Genomic DNA, 22,816 nt, shown 5'->3' with positions numbered 1-22,816 from the left:
CTGCTCAAAAAACCTTAACCTCCTCCAGCATCCGAAACCTATAGCTCAGATTCAGCACTCAAGCATGTCTGGTGCATCAGTATTATAAGACACCATCCATGCAAGTTTGGTGAAGTACGGACCTGCAGTAACTTAGATATTGCTATCAAAGGGCACCTGCAACAAAAACTTTAACCTGGTCCAACAACCTTAACCTCCTCCAGCATCTGAAATTTAGGACTCAGATTCAGCATCCAAGTCTTTCAAGTCCATCAGTAGGTCCAGATGCATCATCCATGCAAGTTTGGTGAAGATAGGACAAGTAATAGCTTAGATACAGGACCTGCAACAACAACTTTAAGCAGGTCCGGACGCCGACGCCGACGCCGAGGGTATAGCATAAGCTCCCCCTGACTTCGTCTCGGTGAGCTAAATATATAAAAAATTGATGTCCACAAGCTATAATGAACTTGTAATTACTTCATTATCAAAGTAAATAAAGACAAAAAATCAGCATTTTCTTTGTTTTTTATAAGGTTGTACACTTGATCTTTCACATTTCTCCAAGTTCTTTTGGAAAGGATTTTATCCTTTTTTAAAACATTCTCGATATCGTTCTTGCCAGGAACTTTGGACATTGCAATAAAATGGGAAAAATGTTTGTTGACTGAATTCATTTCAGATGGATTCCATGGTTTTTTCTGTGTTTTGTGACGTTTGCCTGCAGAAATTTCATCGGTAGATCTGCCATCAGGGGGTGCTTTCCTTTTCTCTGAAATTACGAGTTTTAGATTATAAATTGGTTGATGATATGGTTGGAATGTGAAAAATGCAAATAACTAAGAAATACAGTACCGCAACATTTTTTTTTCACAAGATAAATGATAGAATTTACGCATGATAGGACTGACATACGTGGACTGAAGCTTGACTGTTAATGAACCCAACATTTAATCTTGAGAACTGCTTTTTTTCATGCATCTAGTTTAAAGTAGAATTACAATATACCAGAAAAGGAGAATATACCAAAAATAAATGTGTACTGAAATAAGGGTACAGACCTTGAGCGCTTTTATTATGAAGACTGTCTTTATCAGTCTGGTAATCCATTTCTCCATCACTCTCATCAGCACAGGACCCGTCAATTTCCTTTACCTCCTCTGGAAAAAATAATCCAAAAACGATAAGAGTAAGTTATGAACATTAATTCTTATATCATATATACAAGAAATTAGAATTCTTACCTTCATTAACTAATAAGAGGCCTACAGGCCTTGACAGTCACCTGAGTACCATAGCATTTAGATTAACCTGGCTGAGGGTCTCATTTTTGCAATTTAAGCTTCATTTTGGAGTCTAAACCCTAATCCAAATTTTAATTTTGGTTAAAAGAAACTTGCAGACTTTAACGGTAAACTTTTATAACATTCAGTTTTGCTAATAATGCACACGTGCAGTTATTTCCTAAATTATGCAGCAATATGTTACATGTACCCATGTGAATTAATTGACCTAAAAAAAAGTCATTCACTATACGGCCAAATTGATCCCCCCCCCCCACAAAAAGCCCCAACCCCTGCCCCACTCCCAGTGAATTTCACAATTTTACAGTACAACAGTCCACAATAAACATACTATACTAAACCAAATCTAAAATCAAACGTCATCAGAAGTCTATAGATCAAACTTGCACAGGAGGAATAAATAATCACCATTGAAATATAACAAATGAGTTCATTTTAATAACCTATTCACAACACTGAATCCTTGCCTGTCTATAAGCCTATCATCATTGTAAGAACACAACTCACCCTGATTATTAAAGGGCATCTCTGTGACATTTTTCCCCTCGTTAATTAGCATCAACATCTTGGAAATCTTTGTTTTTTGAATGATATCCAATGGTTGCCGATAAATTTCTCTGTGGATTCTTATGTCATGGCCAAGGAATTTGGCTAACTGGTCCTGACCGTTTTCACTAAGCTCATGGATTTGTGCCATTGTGGCAATGTGTTTTCTGAGGTTTGTATAGGTTATAATATTTCCATAGCGCAATTCTATTTTCCCACATATTTCATTCAATACGTCACTTGCCCTTAGTGTTCGTGTGGAGGGTGATGGTCTAGCAAATAAATATTTTCCACATACATTTGCATCACTTCTTTTCTGCATTAAGAGATCAATGCATTTAATCATCTCTGGAGTAAGTAATATTGCAACTTTTCTTTCCTGTTTGCCTTTGAGTTCAATTCGAGTCAAAGAACGACAAAGCTCAATTTCCACGTCTGACAAACTTGATTTAAGTTCGTCATCATAGGGAACACTGTTTTGTGCTTCAATAGACAATGTAATTGTCTATAGTAATACGCTGCACATCGCCTCCACGCTTCCTGTTAAAGAGAGTTATGTGACATAGTGTCATCTTTGCCAATTCAATGTAGAAAGCTGAATCATTCGACAATTTCATCAAAAGTTCTTTGATTTTTTCTTTTAGGTAGGAATTAAGCTTGTACACATCCTCGCTTAGAGGTAACATTTTTGGCGCATTATACTTTTTCTCACTCAAAGTTTGTTGCGCACGGGAAGAGATGAGATCGTTCCAATCAGACTCATACAACTGAATGAAAGCTGAACCATTCTCTTGTTTTATTATGTCTGACTCAATAATTCCATCTGATCTATAAATCCTTGCACATCGTTGAAGACTATACCCTATTTTCAGTGCCAGTGAAGGAGTTGCATACATATGTGTATCTTCACACAATCCAGCAAGGGACTTCACACACGACACAACATTGTTAAATTTCTCAGGACTAAAACAATCCTCAATCTTCTGGATACCCCATTCAGGTGTCTTTTTGGCTTCTCCAATTAGTCTGCCTAGTTCTCTCATTCTGCAGCTGATGTGGTTAGATGTATGTTCCTGGATGTCCTTATTTTCATACAGACGCTTTCCAAATTTCAGTATGAGTGGATCGCGATATATATACATATAAATGTCATCTTGAGACATGGATAATAAAACATCTTTGTAAAATCCTCCATTAATATGTTCTGGAATAGGTAGTAAAAAACGACCTTCTTTCACTCCTTGACTTTTTTTATCAGTCTGCTTACTAACACGTGTCTTAAAATGATCACTCAATGAAGTTTTGGAGTACAAACCCTTGCAACCACTACAAGGTATAAATTCACTATGTGCTCTTGTCTTCTGCTCTCTATACTTCGGTATTAATGTTCCAGTTCCATTTTTCAGAACGTTGAAGTTGTGATCCCAGTCTCCTTCATTTCTTATTGTTTTCCAAATTTCTTTTCTTTCGGCACTGTTTTTGGGTAAGGAAAGAGCCTTAGCTACAATAACTTCATTTTTGTGCATTGTTTCCAAGTGTCTAGCCAGTTTTGGGTACAATTTTCCACAAAATTTGCATGCATGTTTTTAGTCCCATTTCTGCTTTCCTTTCTCTGTGTTGGTTTTCTGTACAGTGATAGTTTCCAAAGGGATAGATATTGGCACAACAATACTTTTCTCAGAATCATTACTGTCACTGACATAATCGGGAGGATTGGATGAATCTTTCACATGTAGCAAGGAACGAACTGCATTCTCATCTGTATCACTAGAACCCCTATAAAAAGGAATTGCATTAATTCCATCTGACATTCTAAAAAGTTAAGTACTGATGAACTTTCACCAATAAATTTATAAATATAAATAATATTGAATTTGCTATAGGTATGTTATATTTTTATAGTGATTACTAAACAACAAATTAAGACTGATGAACCCAATTCTGTATAAACACAATCCTATATAGACTTTACAGAACCTATTCTTGTAAATAATGATCAGGTAAAAAAAATGAATCTGCAAAATTCCATTTTTTGAAGTGTCTGCTACTTACTGATCAGTATCTTCTGAAGGTAAATAATCAGAATCATTGGAATCCGAAAAAGAAAATTCATCCTCATCACCAACAAAATCATAGTGTATAAAGCTGTCAAGTTTCTCTGAAAAATCTGTGGCATTCCCAGGTACACGGCTGTCAAGTTTTTCTGGAGAATCCTTGGCATTCTCGGGTACACAGCTGTCAGGTTTCTCTGAAGAATCCGTAGCATTCCCGGGTACACTGCTGTCAGGTTTCTCTGGAGAATCTGTCGCATTCCCAGGTACACGGCTGTCAAGTTTCTCTGGGGGATCAGTGGCATTCCCAGGTACACGGCTGTCAAGTTTCTCTGGAGAATCCATGGCATTCCCGGGTACACAGCTGTAAGGTTTCTCTGGAGAATCCGTGGTATTCCAATGTACACTGCTGTCAACTTTCTCTGGAAAATTCTTTGCATTCCCGGGTACACAGTTGTCAAGTTTCTCTGGAGAATCCGTGCCATTTCCAGGTACACTGCTGTCAAGTTTCTCTGGAAAATCTGTGGCATTCACAGGTACACTGCTGTAAAGTTTCTCTGGAAAATCTGTGGCATTCCCAGGTACACGGCTGTCAACTTTTTCTGGAGAATCTGTGGCATTCCAAGGTACACTGCTGTCAAGTTTCTCTGGAGAATCTGTGGCATTCCCGGGTACACTGCTGTCAGGTTTCTCTGAAGAATCCGTAGCACTCCCAGGTACTCTGCTGTCAACTTTTTCTGGAGAATCTGTGGCATTCCCAGGTACACTGCTGTCAGGTTTCTCTGAAGAATCCGTAGCACTTCCAGGTACACTGCTGTCAACTTTTTCTGGAGAATCTGTGGCATTCCCGGGTACACAGCTGTCAGGTTTTTCTAGAGAATCTGTGGCATTCCTAGGTACACTGCTGTTAAGTTTTTCTGGAGATTCCGTAGCATTCCGAACTAAAAAAAAAGAACATATGTATGTCACTTTTGGATAAAAATAAAATTAATTAAGGTTGTCTAACCAATCACGATAAACAGTTTTATCAAAGGAATGAAACATAATTATAAGATGAGGGTTTTATTTATTTAACTGGCATGGTAAGAAAAATCAAATTTAATAGCTAATTATGTAAATTAATAAAGAGGACTTATCTAAAATCGACAGGGGCCTTTTTGAGTATCCGATTATCTATAATCGACAGGGGCCTTTTCGAGTATCCAATGCAAAGTTGTAAAGTGAAAGTTTATTTTGAAGCTGACAAAATATATTTTAATATTATTTCTATTTAAATTTTCACTTAACCAATTGGTCAATGAAGTTCCTAGTTTCACTTGCTTCTAATAAGATTTTACGTGCCCCAAGCAATCGAATAGTTGTGAATATTTCGGTAGATCCCTGAAGTCTTTATTCTTCATTACTTCCATTTTTTTCAATGTTACACAATTTATTGTAAATGGACATGTATGTATGACTTCTAATAGCAGCTGTATGCTTGAAATACAACAAAGTGGACAACTGAATCTTTTTTACATGTCTTAATGGTAACTGATTAAACTGACAAAACCTAAAATGAACTGGAGGGATTTATATCAAGGGTGATAATTGGTAACTAGTTAATAACCTGGTACATAACACAGCTTATTCAAGTGCAAGTCCCCAAAGTTGTACCGTGTGTATTAGGTCCTCAGTTATTGTATACTATATTTATGTGTAAGTCCCCAAAGTTGTACCGTGTGTATAAGGTCCTCAGTTTAGTGTATATTATATTTATGTGTAAGTCCCAAAGTTGTACCGTGTGTATTAGGTCCTCAGTTTAGTGTATACTATATTTATGTGCAAGTCCCCAAAGTTGTACCGTGTGTATTAGGTCCTCAGTTTAGTGTATACTATATTTATGGGCCAATCCTCAAGTTTTACCGTGTGTATTAAGTCCTCAGTTTAGTGTATTCTATATTCATGTGCAAGTCCCCAAAGTTGTAATGTTACTCAACATGATGGAAACAATTCAAAATTGAGCAATTGGTTAATAAGATAAAATAAATAAACTCATGCAAATATAATTGAAAGAAGAAAAAAAAACTCTTCACAATGCTTAAAAACTTTAAATTCAGCAGGATTTAGACTGCTACTGCATATATAGCTTTCAAATTGTCATATACAGTCTAGACTGCCATAGCAACTCTGTCTTATGCGACCATATTAAGACCCATATAACATATTTTTCAATATGAAAAGAACACCCTGCATTAAGCGACCCCTGCCTTATGCTACAAGCAACCTTAATTTTTTGCCCCAAAATGCCATGCAGACTGTTTTTAGCAACCTTTTGCATATAAGAGACAATGGCATCCAAAGCTGATACTTGTTTTGTTTCTGATTGTTTTGTTTTTGATAATTCACTAGTGTATTTATTACCTTTCATAATAACGTTCATTATCATTTACCTAATTCAGATTTTTTTTTCTCATGACATTTGCCATATCTCTTAAAGATAGGAGGACTTTTGTCGAATATGGCGGATAAATATTAGTCTTTTATAAACATCGGTTTTTTAGCACATTCCTGCTACTTTTTAGACAAACCTGGTCAAAACTCATCAGGATATGCACTTTTTAAAAAGACTTGAATCCACATATAATGATATTATGTAATTAACATATAAAGAAGATCTAGATTGGGAGATTGCTCATGTCCCTTAACAAACATGGCAGTTTTACATGTCAGACATCAAACATGTATTAACATCAGATTAAACCTTACAATCATAAGAAAGCTGCAATCATGAATCGGTGCAAAACTTAAGGAAATACTGCATAGTTTAAGAAACATCATAATTTGAATTGGTATAGATAACATATCACTCAAGGGTGTGCATGCATTTCTTTCCAGTCCTAAATACATGTACATACATGTCTTATTCCATTTGTTGGAGACATAAGCAATATGCTTTCTTCAATTAATTTCATATTATTATAATAAATGATTCTTAAAAATTTATAAAAATCTTTGTAAGGCCACATAAAATTAATACAGAGGGTTCCACTTAAAAGAAAAAAAAATCAAAATAAATTGTCCAGGTGAAAAGAGGGACTGTTCAGACAATTAGCCTTTTCCTCTTATTTCTCCCTGTCAAAATGGCGGCCACTTTGAAACCATCATTATAAAGAGAAACATTTTCTTTTGAGCATATACAAACAAAATAAAGACTAAAATGCTATTTCATATCTAATGCAAGGCAAATTATTTTGTTTAAAACTATCGACATACAGATTATATATTTTCATAGATAAATTATGTCTTGAAACAAGTTATATCTTATTCTATACCAATATCAAAGACAACAAAAATGCTAAACCGGCTAATCTTATAATTGCATGGTTAATCTGATAATTTTTCTCGGGCAAATTGACTATCAGATTAAGTGGAACCCTCGGTATCTAGATTCTCATCCTGATTTGGATTAAATAATGGGGCGGGTGGGTGGATTTATTTTATATTATCTTTTAAAAACCATTATTTTCACCATTCATGTCCTAGAAATTACAACTGCTCTATTCCTGAAATATTTAAATTGTTAATGCTAATATGAATATACAAACCCATTTGTAATCTTTTAATTTCAACTTAACTGCACATGCAGAAAGACATTTTTATCCTTATTGTAACAAACATGACTGGAATCGAACGTTAATCCATGTTAAGCAGCCATTGCAATGTTTGTATGTAACGAGCTTGATATTTTTTCCCTGAAATACACTGGAGTGGACCATTTTCAGAGAGGTGGGCGGGGATGAGAATCTAAAAAGTAATTTTATGTGGCCTAATGACCATGAATTTTAAAATACAGCTAATAATTAAATCCTAGTTTTAAGATAAAAGATACCGTACATAATATTTTATCTATTTGAAACAATGTACTAAGTTAATAATAATTCATGTTGGATTGTCACATAAGACAGTCTAGATTGTATATAGATTGACTTTACTCCAAAGGACAAGTACTGTGGAATCATTAGAATTTGTGGAGGCTAAATATTTGTAGTATTTGTGTGTAGCACTCCCCCACAAATTTACACTCTTGACGAAAACACATTTCGAAAGAGTACCTGGGTAAGTTATCATACTAAAACTGAAAACCGATGCATCTATGAAATTTCATCCCCACAAATGAGCAATAACCCATAGTTCATGAAAATTGGCCCTCACAAATTCAAATAATACCACAGTAGTCTAATGATAATGAGTTACAACCTGTAACAAAACAAATAACAGAATATAATGCACAAAAAATGTAAACGTTTTAAGGATGTGTATTACATGCACCTCTTTTGGACATCTACAGAAAAAAAAATATATCTTGTCATTGGACAGCAAAAAAAGAAGACCACATGCTATATCTGGTAGTTTTTGCCAGACTTTATGACGTCAGGCATATCAAAGGTTTAAAAGTTGCCTTCTCAGAAACAGTGCAGACAGTAAGAGCAAGCAATATCAAGATTTTCAAAAAAAAAGATTGACAGACAGACTAACAGGGGTAACAACAATAACCCTGAACATTCTTTACAAAGTGTGGGTATAATTATGTGTATAATTACTTGAAGTGTAGAATACATACAAATTTAAATATCAACATGTAAAAATCTTTCATCCACTATTAAATCACAAAAACTTCCACAATCAACATATGCAATGGAGTAATTACCTTTCCTCTCCAAGGATAGATGTTGCCTGGGCCATAGTCATATACCAGTTCTGTATTAGAGGATAATGGCCTTAGATAGAAAAAACAAATGACTGGCTTATCATCAATCTCCATCACTTTTGGTCTACAATTTGGATGGATATGATCATCATTTAACAGACGTCCAAATGATCCATCTTCTTTTGAAGCATCAACCCTTGATGAAAATAAAATAAGCAACATAAATTTGAACCTTGCATAACTGGTATTGTCACAGTGAAAGATATGAAGACAAAATATCTAAAATTGCAAATCACTTCATAAGTTCTACATATATATGTGTATGTGATAAAATATAAAAACAAGGCTTTATATAGGTAAAGGGGTATCCTGAAACATTTTTAGTGTATTGGTAAAGAAATTCTGATACATTACGATACTCGCTAGACTTATTGAAAGCAACAGAGGTTGATGCAAACTCTGAGGAGATCCACAAAAATACAATAAACCAAGAGGTTTCTCACACAGCCCACAGATTTTTTGCTCTCTCTGGATTTATCATACGTTTTCAGAACATCTCAGTGATTATATGGAGAATTTACGTCACTCAAAAGTTACCTTCCTATTGCTTTCGATAAGTTTGGCAAGTATCTAGTACATTTTGGAACGATGTGTTTATAATGCGACAGACAGATGTAGATAGACGATAGGGATAATTCATTTGAACATTTTCCCACCCAGATCTCATCAGAAATCGTTGGAGATACATGTGTATTAATATAGAACTTGTTTAAAAACATATGTTGAAGTAGTGATGTTCTAATCATTGATTATAATCTAAAATTAGTAGATTATTACCGCATTCTAAGTGCTCGATTATAAAAAGTTTCATCACAATTAATTGGTTGGGTTTTTATTTCCCTCTCAACAAGCGCATATCATATAGCAGAATATTTGAGACCCGAACTATCAATACACCAAAAAGGAGCTGCAGTTTAAAAACGTGCGCTATCCCTACCCGGGAAGTAAAGCACAATCTCTTGTTTGGACATTTTTTTGTTTCAAGAAATTGAGTGTTGAACCGTCTAGCTACTAAAGAACATCTTTTGAATACAGCATTTTTATGGCAAGAAATATTAAATAAATTGAAATATCAAAGGCCTATTAACAAGTCAGTTAATTGTATCTTGTTTCTTTACATTTTTTTGATACTAAACTAAGAAATATGACACATTTTGATTATTATCGATAATAAGTTAGTTGCAGAGAGTTGATTATTGATTATGAAAATCTCACCGATTCCTATCACTAGCTTGAAGTGAGGACCTCCTATAAATCCAAGACGGCAGGTGTCGTCCTTTTACTTTTTCTAATTTACATTGAATATGTACATTTTAACATGATTGAGACTGGGGTTTTCAGTGAATTTATTTATTGCAATACACAGAAACACACCTTAGATTACCAATTTTAATCAATTTTTCCTTCAACAAATATCTAGAAACTCATTCTCCAACAACCAAGCCCTTGTATTCTTAACATAAACAATTAAACATGGTGAACATGATGTACAAATTAAGCAGCAAAAATTTCTTACCAAAAAGGCTTTCCTTTGAATGTAAATTCAAAAATATATGTGTCGTCTACATCTGGTTCTTTCTCTAATAACTCTCCTTCATACGGTAATAGGAATTCATTTTGTCCAAATTCTTTCTTTGTAAATACACCTCTTCCTGAAAATAAATAAAGAACTTCTATCAGGGGTTGAAATTTACAAGATATACTTGCTGTATGCAAATTAAAAACTGAAATTATGCGCTAAAAGAGACATGTGGTTGCCAACTTTTGCGAGTTACAAAATAATGGTCTTTTTCGGATTTTGAGGTTTATGATTATCCATTCAGATTTTGATTTAGAAGCTTACACTCAAGAAACTGTAGATGTAGAAACATTAGTTAGGGTGTTTTGAATTATCCCAGAATTAACCCTGTTAAACACAATCAGTTGTTCTCTTCTATGGTTTATCCTAAAACAAAGTCTCAATACAAACCCTAAAATCATTGAATTTCACAATTACAAACAAGTTCAAACTATACTCAGAAATACTAAATAGAATTCAAATGTTGGAATATTGACATACTTTTTCTATGTACAAATGGTTAGGTTATGAAATTATTTATACCTTCACAAATTAAAAGAATCATGATATCACTGCATTTTTCACAGCCCCTTAGGCATCTGACAAATACTGCATTTTAACAGCCCCTTAGGCATCTGACAAACATTTTATTATTTTATGTTGTAAAATGATCAATTTTTAAATTATATACAAGAATGGGTTTCCTCAAATTATACAAAAAAAGATTTTATTCCAATGCAACCTAGTTCAAAACCACTTTATTGTATCTAATTGTTAATGATATAAACAATTTTTAGGATTGGTCTAATGTGTGGAAAACATTTTTTCCTTAAATCTAAAATATTTTGCAGAATATTTTTGTTGTACTTAATCATTAGGGCCTATATATTTTTACAAAGTTCCCAAGATAATTTCATTGTTTCCTGACTTTTTTCTAAACATTTTTAGGGTTTCTCGACCCTCGAGATCAACATGGGACCTATCAATATGTAAACCAACAAATTGAACCATCTTAATCATTAGGGCCTATATATTTTTACAAAGTTCCCAAGATAATTTCATTGTTTCCTGACTTTTTTCTAAACATTTTTAGGGTTTCTCGACCCTCGAGATCAACATAAGACCTATCAATATGTAAACCATCAAATTGAATTAAAATATTTTATCCTGCAACTACTTCTTGCATTGACCAAATAAAGGTAACCCAATAAACCAAAGCTATATTTGGTCAATGCCCCAATATAGCCTCATGCATTTAACTATAAACGTTGAAATACACTATGACATCATTTTTCTTGCTTGGTTTACGCCATGGTGTCATGGTTTCAACTGCAGATAGGCAGCAAAATTGGACGAATTAAGCTTATTTGAGATGCAAAATGTGATATTATGTTACAGGATAAACAAAATACATGATAACGTCTTAAAATAAGAGCGATATTCGGACTTGGTCCAAAAACATGAAGAACACCCGGCAAGCTTTCTTTCCCTTGCCCAAATACCATAGATTACTAATTTAATGGAGGAATTAATATCCGCGTAAAATCGCAAAAAGCCCCCTCCGCGGAATTTATAGTCTCATCATTATTTTCTGAGAGTTGAGAACCATAAAAAATATATATCTATTCGTGCAATTTGATTCAAACCAGCGGGATTGCGGAATTAAGTACTCGTGTAATATAAGGAATTTACAGTATAGCTATATTTCAAGACAGTAACTATGCATTTTATATTTACTCTCTTATAATCACCATGGGCAAAAGCATAAAAAAAAATTCACTATAAACTTGAATATATTTTCTTTTTTTTTTGCCATTATTTTACATAGAAATACCAATAAACAGAGGAAAAACCATAGTTATGATCTCCTCAAGTCATTTCAATTGGTTGTACATGTGATAAAGTGGATGGTAATAGTAGACATTTTTCTGTACATGCTGCTTAAGAAATTACTTACCTTCACAAGTTAACATGGTCATGATCCATCACTTCTAGTGTTGTCAAATATGAAATTGGTTGAAAATGATAATTGATTAATCGGTCAATCGGTTGTCTCTTACAAACTGATGATCGGCAAATAATTGAATCCATAACAAATTGTGTTCAATTCATTTAAATGGAGCACTAAATAAAAGCTAATAAATAGGATGCATGCTGTATTGTTATCAATCAAAGTGTTACATATCTTTTGTCAATTGAGATTAAAAAAAAAACCAGTTTGCAAGAGTTTTTATTTCACTAAATATATAATTATTTCATTTATCTCAATAGGAACTCAAAAATATTGTTAACAATGAGATTTTTAAATACAATTGAAGGTCAAAGGTGATCATTGCATGCTTTTAACATTTAATATAGATTTGTTATCTCTGTCTAAAGATATCCTTGATTCACATTTTGCTTATTTACTTGATATTTGTTAAAACCTCTGGGTTCAAAACTAATGACATTCATTCAACACTATGAAAAATTTCCAAGTTTTCTCCTTTGAAACACCCCCACTAGTTTATCAGGTTTCAACACACAGCTAAAAAATATGATGTCTGTGGGGATTTGTACTGCAAAGTGACCCGCATGATAATGTTGAAAATTTTGTGAGGTATTTAAAGTGACTTCCGAATGGATGTCAACATTCCCCATTTGACTCTATAATTATCTTGTTTACCATAACTGACCTTCTTTATATTTCATGCAAGAAGTAACTGGGAGGCCATTATTCAATTGCCCCAAAACTTTTAGAAGTTTGAATGCAAAGTCTATGAAAGAGACCCAAATTGATGAGTAATCTTAACATGCATTGTTTACATTCAGACACAGTTCAAAGTTGAAAACTATCACTGCTCTAAAAAGCGATTTTGTTTACATGCTGAAAAAAATACACATATATGAAAATTGTATGACAAAATAACTAAACCAAGCTATTCTGAATAGCTTTATTATCTATATACATAAGTTTTAGAAGCTATACTGGCGTGCGACCAATTCTCGCCAAGTACCATTTCTCGCCAGTACATTGCGACATCATTTTTCATATATTATTTTTTGTTTTGATAAAATGACTTCACAATGTACTTGCGAGAAAAAGTACTCAGCGACAACTGTTCGCACGCCAGTATAGCTAAATCAGGAGATTGTGTTGGAGCTGTATAAGCCATAAGAAATAAGTTTTGTTCCTGTGAATTTTTCTGAGTGACAAATGATATTGTTTCAATTAAATTATCTTGACTATTTTCCCTTTCATCTATTTTAATTGCACATTTTTCACAGGTATATGTGTATTTCTATTAAAAACTGTCCAAATGTACTGCATAAATATCTTTGGACAAACTATAGATAGATGTGGTATGTTCACAATTTTTAAACGTTTTCAATAAATTTCTAAGGCCTATTCCCCCCTGGAAAATTAAAATTTCTTAATTTACACAGTAAGATGACCAAATTTATGCCTTGGAAACCTCCGCCCCAACCCCAGGGAAAACTTGCATACAACCAAGAAAAAATCCTGGATCGCACTTGAGCGTTATGCACAAAGATATTCCTTTCATGATTTGCAAGGGGATTTTAAAAAGTATACATTGTGCAAAGTTTCTCGGAAAGTTCACTATACAACCCGTCTTAATAAGTTTTTCATTTCTAATGTTATGCAAATCGTTATGGAAGAAAATCACCGAGTGCGAGTACCCCCCCCCCCCTTCCACGGCACATCGTATTTCAAGTTTACATCGCAAATGTCATCGAAACATGTAATCAACATACCTTTATTTGGAGTTTCTTTAATATAAAAGGCATCCCGGTCAAGAATTCTTTGAACTGGCCTTCCCCGTTCCCTCCGACTTCTTCTCGACATACTTTCCCCCGCTTCAACAAAATGGCACTTCCGTTATCTATACACACGCGCATGCGCATTTCGAACATGTGTATCGTCAGAGGTGCGTAAGTGAAGATGGCAACTACAATCCGCACGGTATCTGTGTAATCACATGTCTGATGAAAACCCGAAAATGGGACTAGATACCTTTCGATATTTTTTAGGTTTAGAACATGCTATTTTTTTGATTTAAGCAATAAAAAAATATGGGGACTTAAATCAAGTCCCCACACTATTTGAGGTCCCCATTTTACGACTTGCGTATCTGAGGCAGGCCCCCAGTTTGGCAGAACCACACACGCACACACACACACACACACACACACACACTAAAAAACAAGTTTTCTTTGAACATATACCGGTAAATAATAAAGATAATGATGGAATACATTTAAAAGTAATATTCCAATAACTTTTTTTGTATTTTGAATGATTCATTATCGGAACCAAAACGACTTGGGGTCGAAACTGTTGGATGACATCACTGTGACGTATAGCCCAATCGCAATCGCAACTTCTCGGGCCTTTCCGGCAGACTCGAAAATTTTCCAAGCTTGCCGGAAAGGCCCGAGAAGTTGCGATTGAGCCCAATCGAAGAGCAGGGGATCATGGGACAAGACTGGATAGGTCATAGATTTGATAGAAAGATTTGGAAAGAGAAAAAATGAAGGAGTTTACCCATTTAGGTAGACAATTAGTTGTAGCGCCGCACCGAGGGGTCTTACAACACCTTTCATATTTTCAGTTTCCATGATCTTAGTTCCTCACATTTTAAAAATAGACGTCCAATTTTTAGTCTACAGTTTATTACATATCACAAATAGAAACATTCCAAACAAATATTCTACAGTATAAAATCCAAGTAAACAATCACATGTACAAGTAAATCCAAAACAAAGACGAAATTAATAATCCAAGTGCTAAGCAAGTCCTATCTAAGTAAGTTCTGCGTCTAAGTACATGTAAGTTCTATCTTCTCAGTAAGTTGTGTACTAGCTTTTGTCGCGCTATATATATATACCAAAGATCCGCTCCTGACGATCAGGAGCACATTTTAGGATCCTGACTATCAGGAGTCAATACACTGTATAATTATATAATTAATGGTCAGGGTGGAGTCAGCAGGGGGTGAGGTTAGAAGGGCGATTAAGATACTGATAAGATTTACAGCCTAAGTGTACACAATGTGTAAACAATTAATTAATGAAGAATGCTATAATGGAGATAAGATATTAAACCGTTACAACTCCATCTGCCTAAAGATTTAACTCCGTTCAAATATAAAGATAGCGCGTAACAAATCTTAAAAACTAGCAATATATATACGAATTACGCGCAATAAAAACAAAAGTCAAATTAAAACATGTTACTTCAAAAGCAATATTTACATATTTTATATATGTTAATATCGACATAGTATTAAACACATAGAAGAAAAACAATGTCATAAGCAAATCATGTCTCTCTAAATTAATTCGTCGCACAATTTAAATTTCACAATATTTGCATATATAATAATCCACGTAGTAACTTCTTGCTTGTTTTCTGCGTTATGAAAGAGTGAAGTCAAAATATTTTTTCGGTCTTCTTATTTGACGTCCTAGGCGCGTTGTCTTGGGAACGGAAATTTGGGTGTTGTCAATACCAATTTCGTTAATAAAACCTCGTTTTGATTGGTCATCGTAACTTCAGATCCAGCTGTATCGTCTGGTGGTGGCTTCTTGTTTGTCTCGCCGTCGCCATGTAATTCTTCACCACCCGTCATGTTGTCATTATCATCGTCTCGTTATAAGTTATCATATGCGGCTCCAGGAACGTTTGTCTTGAACGACTTAAAGTTGTCAGCATTTACCACTACTAATTTTGATGATTTTGAGTGTCTTATTTGATACAGGACATCACTCAGTCTCTGCACTATGGTCCAAGGGCCTGTCCAAGATCCTGCAAGTTTGCTTTTGTTCCAGTAATTATCTTTGGCTGATTACGACGGACTAGTTCTCAAATGTCATAATTTATTTCTCGCACTTTTCTGTCGTAGTATCGTTTCTGGCGTTGAGATATTCTTCCAGTAACTTCCCGCACTGTTTCACCAGTTGTTGCTAATTCTAGTTCTTATTCTCTCACGTATGCTGATTCATTAGTTGATGGTTCTTCCTCTGTAACATTAATTTCAGTCATTATATTTAAAGGTATGGAAGCTTCACTTCCAAACACCATTCTGTAAGGTGTGATCCCAGTTGTTTCATGGGGGTGGTATTGTAAGCTAGTACTAAACCATCCACGTATCTGTCCCAGTCTGTCTGATGTACTGTTAGAAATTTAGATAACATGTCTTTGATGGTTATATTTAGACGTTCAACAATTTCGTTTGATTGCGGGTGGAAAGCTGTTGTCCGGGTTTTATTTATCTGTAACACTTTACACATTTCTCAGAATAATCGACTTTCAAATTGGCTCCCCTGGTCGGTGTGAATTTCTCCGGGACATCCGTACCTTTTGATCCATCCTTTGAATATTACATCTGCAACTGTCTCAGCTTCTATGTTTGGTAGTGGAAATATCTCAATAAATTCTGAGAAGTAATCAGCAACCACAAGAATGTAGAGATTTCCGTTCTCTGACTTCGGAAATGGTCCACTAATGTCAATAGCGATTCGCTCGAACTTTTCACCTGCCAGATATCTTTTCATGTAGGCCCTTTTTCTACAGCTTGGGTTTGTTCCTCTCTTCACATATGTCACATGGACTAACATAATCCTGAACATATCGTCGCATATGTGGCCAGTAGTAACAGTTCGCCATAACTTTGCATAGGTTCTTGTTATTCCCAAACGTCCAGATGTTTCAGAATCATGAATATGCCACAACACTACATCACGCAAAGATTTCGGAGTACATATTTTAAGTTTTTCACAGTTGTTTTCCATCCATCGATAGCACATGACTCCATTTTTTACATGTAGTAATTCCCATCGTGAAAATCAAAATTAAAATTCAAAGTTTTTGTTTGAAACTGAGTTAATTGCTGGTTTGTTGGAATTATTTTCTATGAGTCGGAGAATTTCTGGCAGTCCTTCGTCATTTATTTGATGTTTTCCTATACTTTCATTTGTCAGCTCCATTAGCGGTTGTTTCCTAAGTTTTGCCTGTTTGGGTCTAATAGCTCCTTTCTTTTTCTTATCTGTTCTCACATTACGATTTGTCTCGTAGATATACAACAAACGGTATTATCGTTATCGGGATAGATAAGTTTCACAATATCGCAATTTTCATCGTCATGTGAATCACACGTAACAATGCACATTTTCCGTAAGTCTTCACTGTTTTTGAACATTTCTCCTCTGAATTCATCGCTGAATTTCCATGGCATTTCCATGGCGTTTCCCAGGTCTATGTTCTATACGGAAATTGTAAGGTCCTAGCTGTTGAATCCATCTTGCTATTTGACCATCGGGTTATTTAAACTTGTGTAACCATACTAAAGATCCATGATCTGTTCGTAGCAGAAATTGGCGTCCTAATAAATACTGCTTAATATGTTTCACGAAGTACACAAGTGCCAACATCTCTTTCCGGGTCACACAATAATTCATTTCAGCACTACTCAAAGTTCTGCTAGCATAAGCAATGACTGTTTCTTTTTCATCCTGAATTTGTGATAATACGGCTCCAATTGAATGGTTGCTTGCGTCTGTATCTGATACAAACATTCCTCCGTTAACGTCTGGATATCCTAATATAGGGGCCGTCACTAGTTTTTCCTTGAGACATTTAAATGCCTTGTCACACTCTGAAGTCCATTCCCATTTTCCATTTTTACTAGTCAATGTATGTAGGCATTTTGCAATTTTCGCAAAGTCCTTAATGCGGTAGTGTGACACTAATCCTAGAAAACTTCGTAATTCAGATTTATTTGTAGGACGCTTCCAGTCATCCACTGCTTTAGTTTTAGCTGGGTCTGTTTTAATTCCTTTTGATGATACACTGTGTCCGAGGAACGAAACTTCTTTGCAGAAAAAAATTGCACTTCTTTGCTTTGAGATTGAGATTTGCCTCACTCAAACGATTGATCACCAAATTAAGATTACTCAGGTGTTCCTCAAAATCTCTACCAACCACTATAATGTCGTCAAGATATAACAGAGTCACTTGCCATTGTAAACCATTCAAAGCTTGCTCAATCACTCTTTGAAAGGTTGCAGGTGCATTACAGAGTCCAAATGGCATAATTCTGTAATGAAAACGTCCTCCTCTTGGAGTCGCAAATGCTGTTTTTTCTTTGTCATGTTCATTCATTGGAATTTGGTGGTAAGCCATGTTCAGGTCTAATGATGTAAACCACTTAGATCCGGCTAGAGAGTCTAAGTCATCCGACACTCTCGGAATGGGGTATGCATCTTTCACTGCTCGGGTATTTAATCTCCTGTAATCAACGCACAACCTCCAACTTTTGTCCTCCTTCTGTACTAGAACTAATGGGGAAGACCATGGACTATTTGATTTTTCTATAAGCCCGTTCTCAAGTAGATTTCCGATTTCTTTGTCCAGAATTTCTCTCTTAAATATTGGAACTTTCCTTGGCGGTTCCTTAAACGGTGTGTCATCTCTAAGTTTAATCGAATGCTCTCCTATCCTCGCCCTTACCATAAGCTTATTAGGATCAGTAAACGCAGTTTGGTGCTGTATTCCTTCGGAATTTTTGGGACTGCTCAGGTGACAAGAGTTTGCACCCATCTTTTTACAGGTCGCACAAATGACCCGGTAATTCCTCGGAAACTCCTGCGGTATTTACACTATACACATTTTCCGGAACTGAAGCACTCGAACGTAATAAAGGTGAAAACAACGCTAGATAAATATTCTTTTTCACCTTCACATCGTTATCACTTGGATTAAACACACGAACTATCATATCAATTTCATTACTTTTGACTGATATCAAAGCATGGGCCACCATTATACCATGCTCATGTATAAACTTCTTTAATGGCAGTAACACTCCTTCGCCGTAAACATCTCTGCTGGCCAGTCTTCCTTTCACAATAGCTTCATGTCCTGCTGGAATATCACAATCTTCCACAGACACCACTCTGGAACTCTTATTCATCTTGTTTCTCCTCTTACCCAGCACATAGCTAAGCACTAACAATGTAGTATCATAGTCCCATATACCTCTAAATTCTTCCATGAAATCTTGTCCCAGTAAGTTGCACTTCACCTTTCCCACAAATGCTCGGAAATGAATGTCTAAAACACCGAATGAGAGTAGCATTATGGTTGTACCAAGAACATCTAAATCTCTGCCATCCGCCGAATGAAACTTCTTGTGTGCGCGCTCAAGTACAGATCTATTTTCTGGTAGAATACCGTAATAAGTATCCTCTGTTATAAATGTGTTTATCGCACCAGTGTCAATTTGAAATTCCAAAGGCGTTCCTTCGACCAATCCTGGAATGTTCATGCCCCGAGTTCCCTTTAAGACATGCTGACTTTCTCCGGAACTCGTCCACCTTGTAGTAAAATCACCGTGCGCTGCAGTGTTTGTTTTCGTTTCTTTAAATACTGGTCCACAGAATGGAATACAATTGATGCAGATCTGTCGCCTAATTCATTTCCAGTGGAAACGTTACACTTTTTGATATATGTACTAGGCCTCTTGCGCACCACGACCGACGCACGGCCTACTGCCTCGGTCCTCTCCCGTTTAACTTAAAGTTGATTTTATTTCCAGAATTTCTCTAAGGATAGTCCCGTATCACGTGGTATGGTGAATCACATTGATAACATGTTCTCTTAGCTTGGTCTTCATTTACAGTGGCAGTTCTCTGGTTTGCTCTATCGGAATTCTGATATGATCGGTTGATTTAATTGTTCATTGGTCTGGCATCACCTTGAATTTGTGTCCCACTTGGAATATGATATACCGGAGGTCTCGGATACCTAACATCCCTCTTTTTATTTGCTGTCATACTGATGCACTCCTCCTGCATGGCTGACTTTACCGCATCATCTAGCATTCCTGGACGAGTTCTTTTTACAGCTATACGGAAACCTTCCTTTTCACTGCAGTTGTCCGAAAAAGGTCTTGACGCTTCCTTCTTGTGCGTAATCCCGGTTTTCCGGACACGGTCGGCTATATAAATCATAAATAGCCTGCTCAAAATCTCTGAAAGATTCAGTATCTCTCTTCTTATGCAGGTTAGCCTCTGTCATGTAACTTTCCTTCAGGTCTCACACAAGGAATAATTTCACTATATGTTACTATATAGCTTTAATTCAGTTAATTAATTAACTATACTCTCAGCATATAATTCATGAAAGAGAAATTTTAGTTAAATGCTTCAAGAAAAATTTTAGATCAGAAAAATAACGCCTTATGCGGTTTCTTAGACTGATAATTGAGAGTAAACATACTTACCCCCAAGTACACGTGGGTTCCACATGTTGACAAACAGGCTCAGCACCATCCAGGAAGTTGCATCATGCGCATCTAAAGAAACAGTTCCATTGAAATTAGTGTGACAATTCACCTAAAGTAATAATTCTCCTAGCCACTGAGTCCAAAATCAATACTATATGCCTAAAATAAGGTGCCAAAAAAGGAAGACAGAAAAGAAATTGTCTCTACATATATGAAACTACAATTGACTAAGTTCAGTTTGATTGGCTATTTCCTTGCGTAAGACCTTTAATAGCCTTATGCCCAGATCTGCCATCCATAGCTTCCTTGATTTGAATCCACTCGTTCCGCAGACTCTTGTAATCCATAGACACAAGTTTCCGCTTGTCCTCGCAAAACTGTAAGAAATACACTCCGTTTCCTATCAGTGTCCCATGAGTTAAGTTCACTTATATTCTCAAAGTAGCGAATAAACTCTGTCCATATATCTGTTCCATCTCCGCTATATGTACGTTTTACGGGAATTTGCAGAGCTGTTCGGTTACAATTGTACACCGGCGAGTCTAATAAAGTAGATTTGTCATATGGTTGAGACGTCGCACTGTCATGCTGAGGGGAAGAGCATCGTCGCATTTGTCCTGATCGTTGATTTAATTTATCCTTTACAATAATTGTAAAAAGTAACACACACAGAATGACGAGAGCTCCACATATTAGATATTCCTTGGTTAGGCCCAACAACATGTGTCCAGGAAAATGTTGGCCTAACTCAACACGGTAGCACTACCAAGAATGAACCCACATAACCAGGAAACAAATTTGTACACAAATGATTTCTCATTTTCGGTATTTTGGCTCACTGATGTAGAATCCACACAACGAAGGGTACTTGCTTGTAATGGTGTTCCAACAGCGTTCACATCACAAAAAAAATTCATCAAATTTCTGCGCACTACACTGTGATCCTCCCGAGAAACAGATTCACCAATTCTTGGAATTTCTGGTCTAAAAGTGTTAGAAGCTCCATACGTTATTTCCATATTTACAGGTAATAATCAGTTCGTTCTTGGAACATTTTTAATAGAAGAGCATTGTGTGCAAACAATGCGTATAAAAAAAATAATCCAACTTCTTGGAATAATGAATTTTCCGGCACAAACATTTTGATTCAACAACCACATGACGGACACTTGTAAAAGTAGTTTTAAATGTTCCCATCCTTAACCAGTTTGTGACGATTTTCACTTTTTATAAAATGTAACAATTTGGGCATTTCTTGCGCAATTATCTTCCACACGAATCACAAATAATTGTGCATAGTCGTCGTAGTCACAGATGTAAGCCAGTTTCAGCAAGCACGTTGCTCCAGAAATATCCATATTCGACATCACACAAGTCACAAATGAATAAAATCACAAAAATCACTTATTTCACAAAAAATCCAATGTGAATTTATTCCGCATGAATTGATCCCGCCGCTGCCACCAGTTGTAGCGCCGCACCGAGCGGTCTTACAACACCTTTCATGATTTCAGTTTCCGTGTTCTTAGTTCCTCATATTTTGAAAATAGACGCCAAATTTCTAGTCTACAGTTTATTACACATCACAAATATAAACATTCCAAACAAATAATCCACAATATAAAATCCAAGTAAACACAATCACATATACACGTAAATCCAAAACATCGACGGAATTAATGATCCAAGTGCTAAGTAAGTCCTATCTAAGTAAGTTCTGCGTCTAAGTACATGTAAGTTCTCCTATCTTCTCAGTTAGTTGTGTACTAGCTATTATAGCGCTATATATAACAAAGATCCGCTCCTGACGATCAGGAGCACATTTTAGAATCATGACTATCCGGAGTCAATACACTGTATAATTATATAATTAATGGTCAGGGTGGAGTCAGTAGGGGGTGAGGTTAGAGGGGCGATTAAGATACTGATAAGATTTACAGCCTAAGTGTACATAATGTGTAAACAATTATTTAATGAAGAATGCTCTAATAGAGATAACATATTAAACCGTTACATGTTCCCCGTGTAAGATATGAAATTACAGGTTTGTTCAAATGCTGTTTATATTGTACAATGTGGTCTACCTTTATTATTATATTTTATTATGCCAGCGAACTCGGAACGGTATGTCTCGAATTTCCTCTTAACCAGACTTTGTACGTGTAATGAATAGGTTTATACGACTGGCACTGTACCAGTTATTGACTAAAATTTTACGTTTTCTTTTGGTGTTAGCTTATTACTTGATATATTTAGATAACAATTGACATATATTAATTGGAAAACTCCTTATTTATCCATCGGTTAAATTATATTATTTTAAGTTAGGAATTTAGAATCCA

At 35.5% G+C, this 22,816-nt stretch overlaps 2 protein-coding genes across 2 annotated transcripts; both read right to left on the bottom strand.

The window, feature by feature from the left end:
- Positions 1-437: 437 nt before the first annotated feature.
- On the bottom strand, positions 438-2,314 carry LOC136272686 (uncharacterized). The gene is made up of 3 exons (XM_066074757.1): positions 1,791-2,314; positions 1,041-1,139; positions 438-751 (listed from the first exon to the last, which is right to left on the bottom strand). The coding sequence occupies exons 1-3, from the start codon at positions 2,173-2,175 to the stop codon at positions 456-458; spliced, it is 780 nt and encodes a 259-aa protein (XP_065930829.1). The 5' UTR covers positions 2,176-2,314; the 3' UTR covers positions 438-455.
- Positions 2,315-2,331: 17 nt separating this feature from the next.
- On the bottom strand, positions 2,332-21,086 carry LOC136276247 (dentin sialophosphoprotein-like). The gene is made up of 7 exons (XM_066087750.1): positions 20,966-21,086; positions 20,740-20,874; positions 20,472-20,543; positions 20,025-20,186; positions 19,016-19,300; positions 3,882-4,821; positions 2,332-3,605 (listed from the first exon to the last, which is right to left on the bottom strand). The coding sequence occupies exons 1-7, from the start codon at positions 21,084-21,086 to the stop codon at positions 3,416-3,418; spliced, it is 1,905 nt and encodes a 634-aa protein (XP_065943822.1). The 3' UTR covers positions 2,332-3,415.
- Between the last annotated feature and the right edge of the window lie 1,730 nt (positions 21,087-22,816).

This window comes from Magallana gigas, chromosome 1 (genome assembly GCF_963853765.1).
Source record: "Magallana gigas chromosome 1, xbMagGiga1.1, whole genome shotgun sequence".
NCBI lineage: Eukaryota > Metazoa > Mollusca > Bivalvia > Ostreida > Ostreidae > Magallana > Magallana gigas.
The sequence above is the reverse complement of the archived record's forward strand: the minus strand, read 5'-3'. Positions and strand labels throughout refer to the sequence as shown.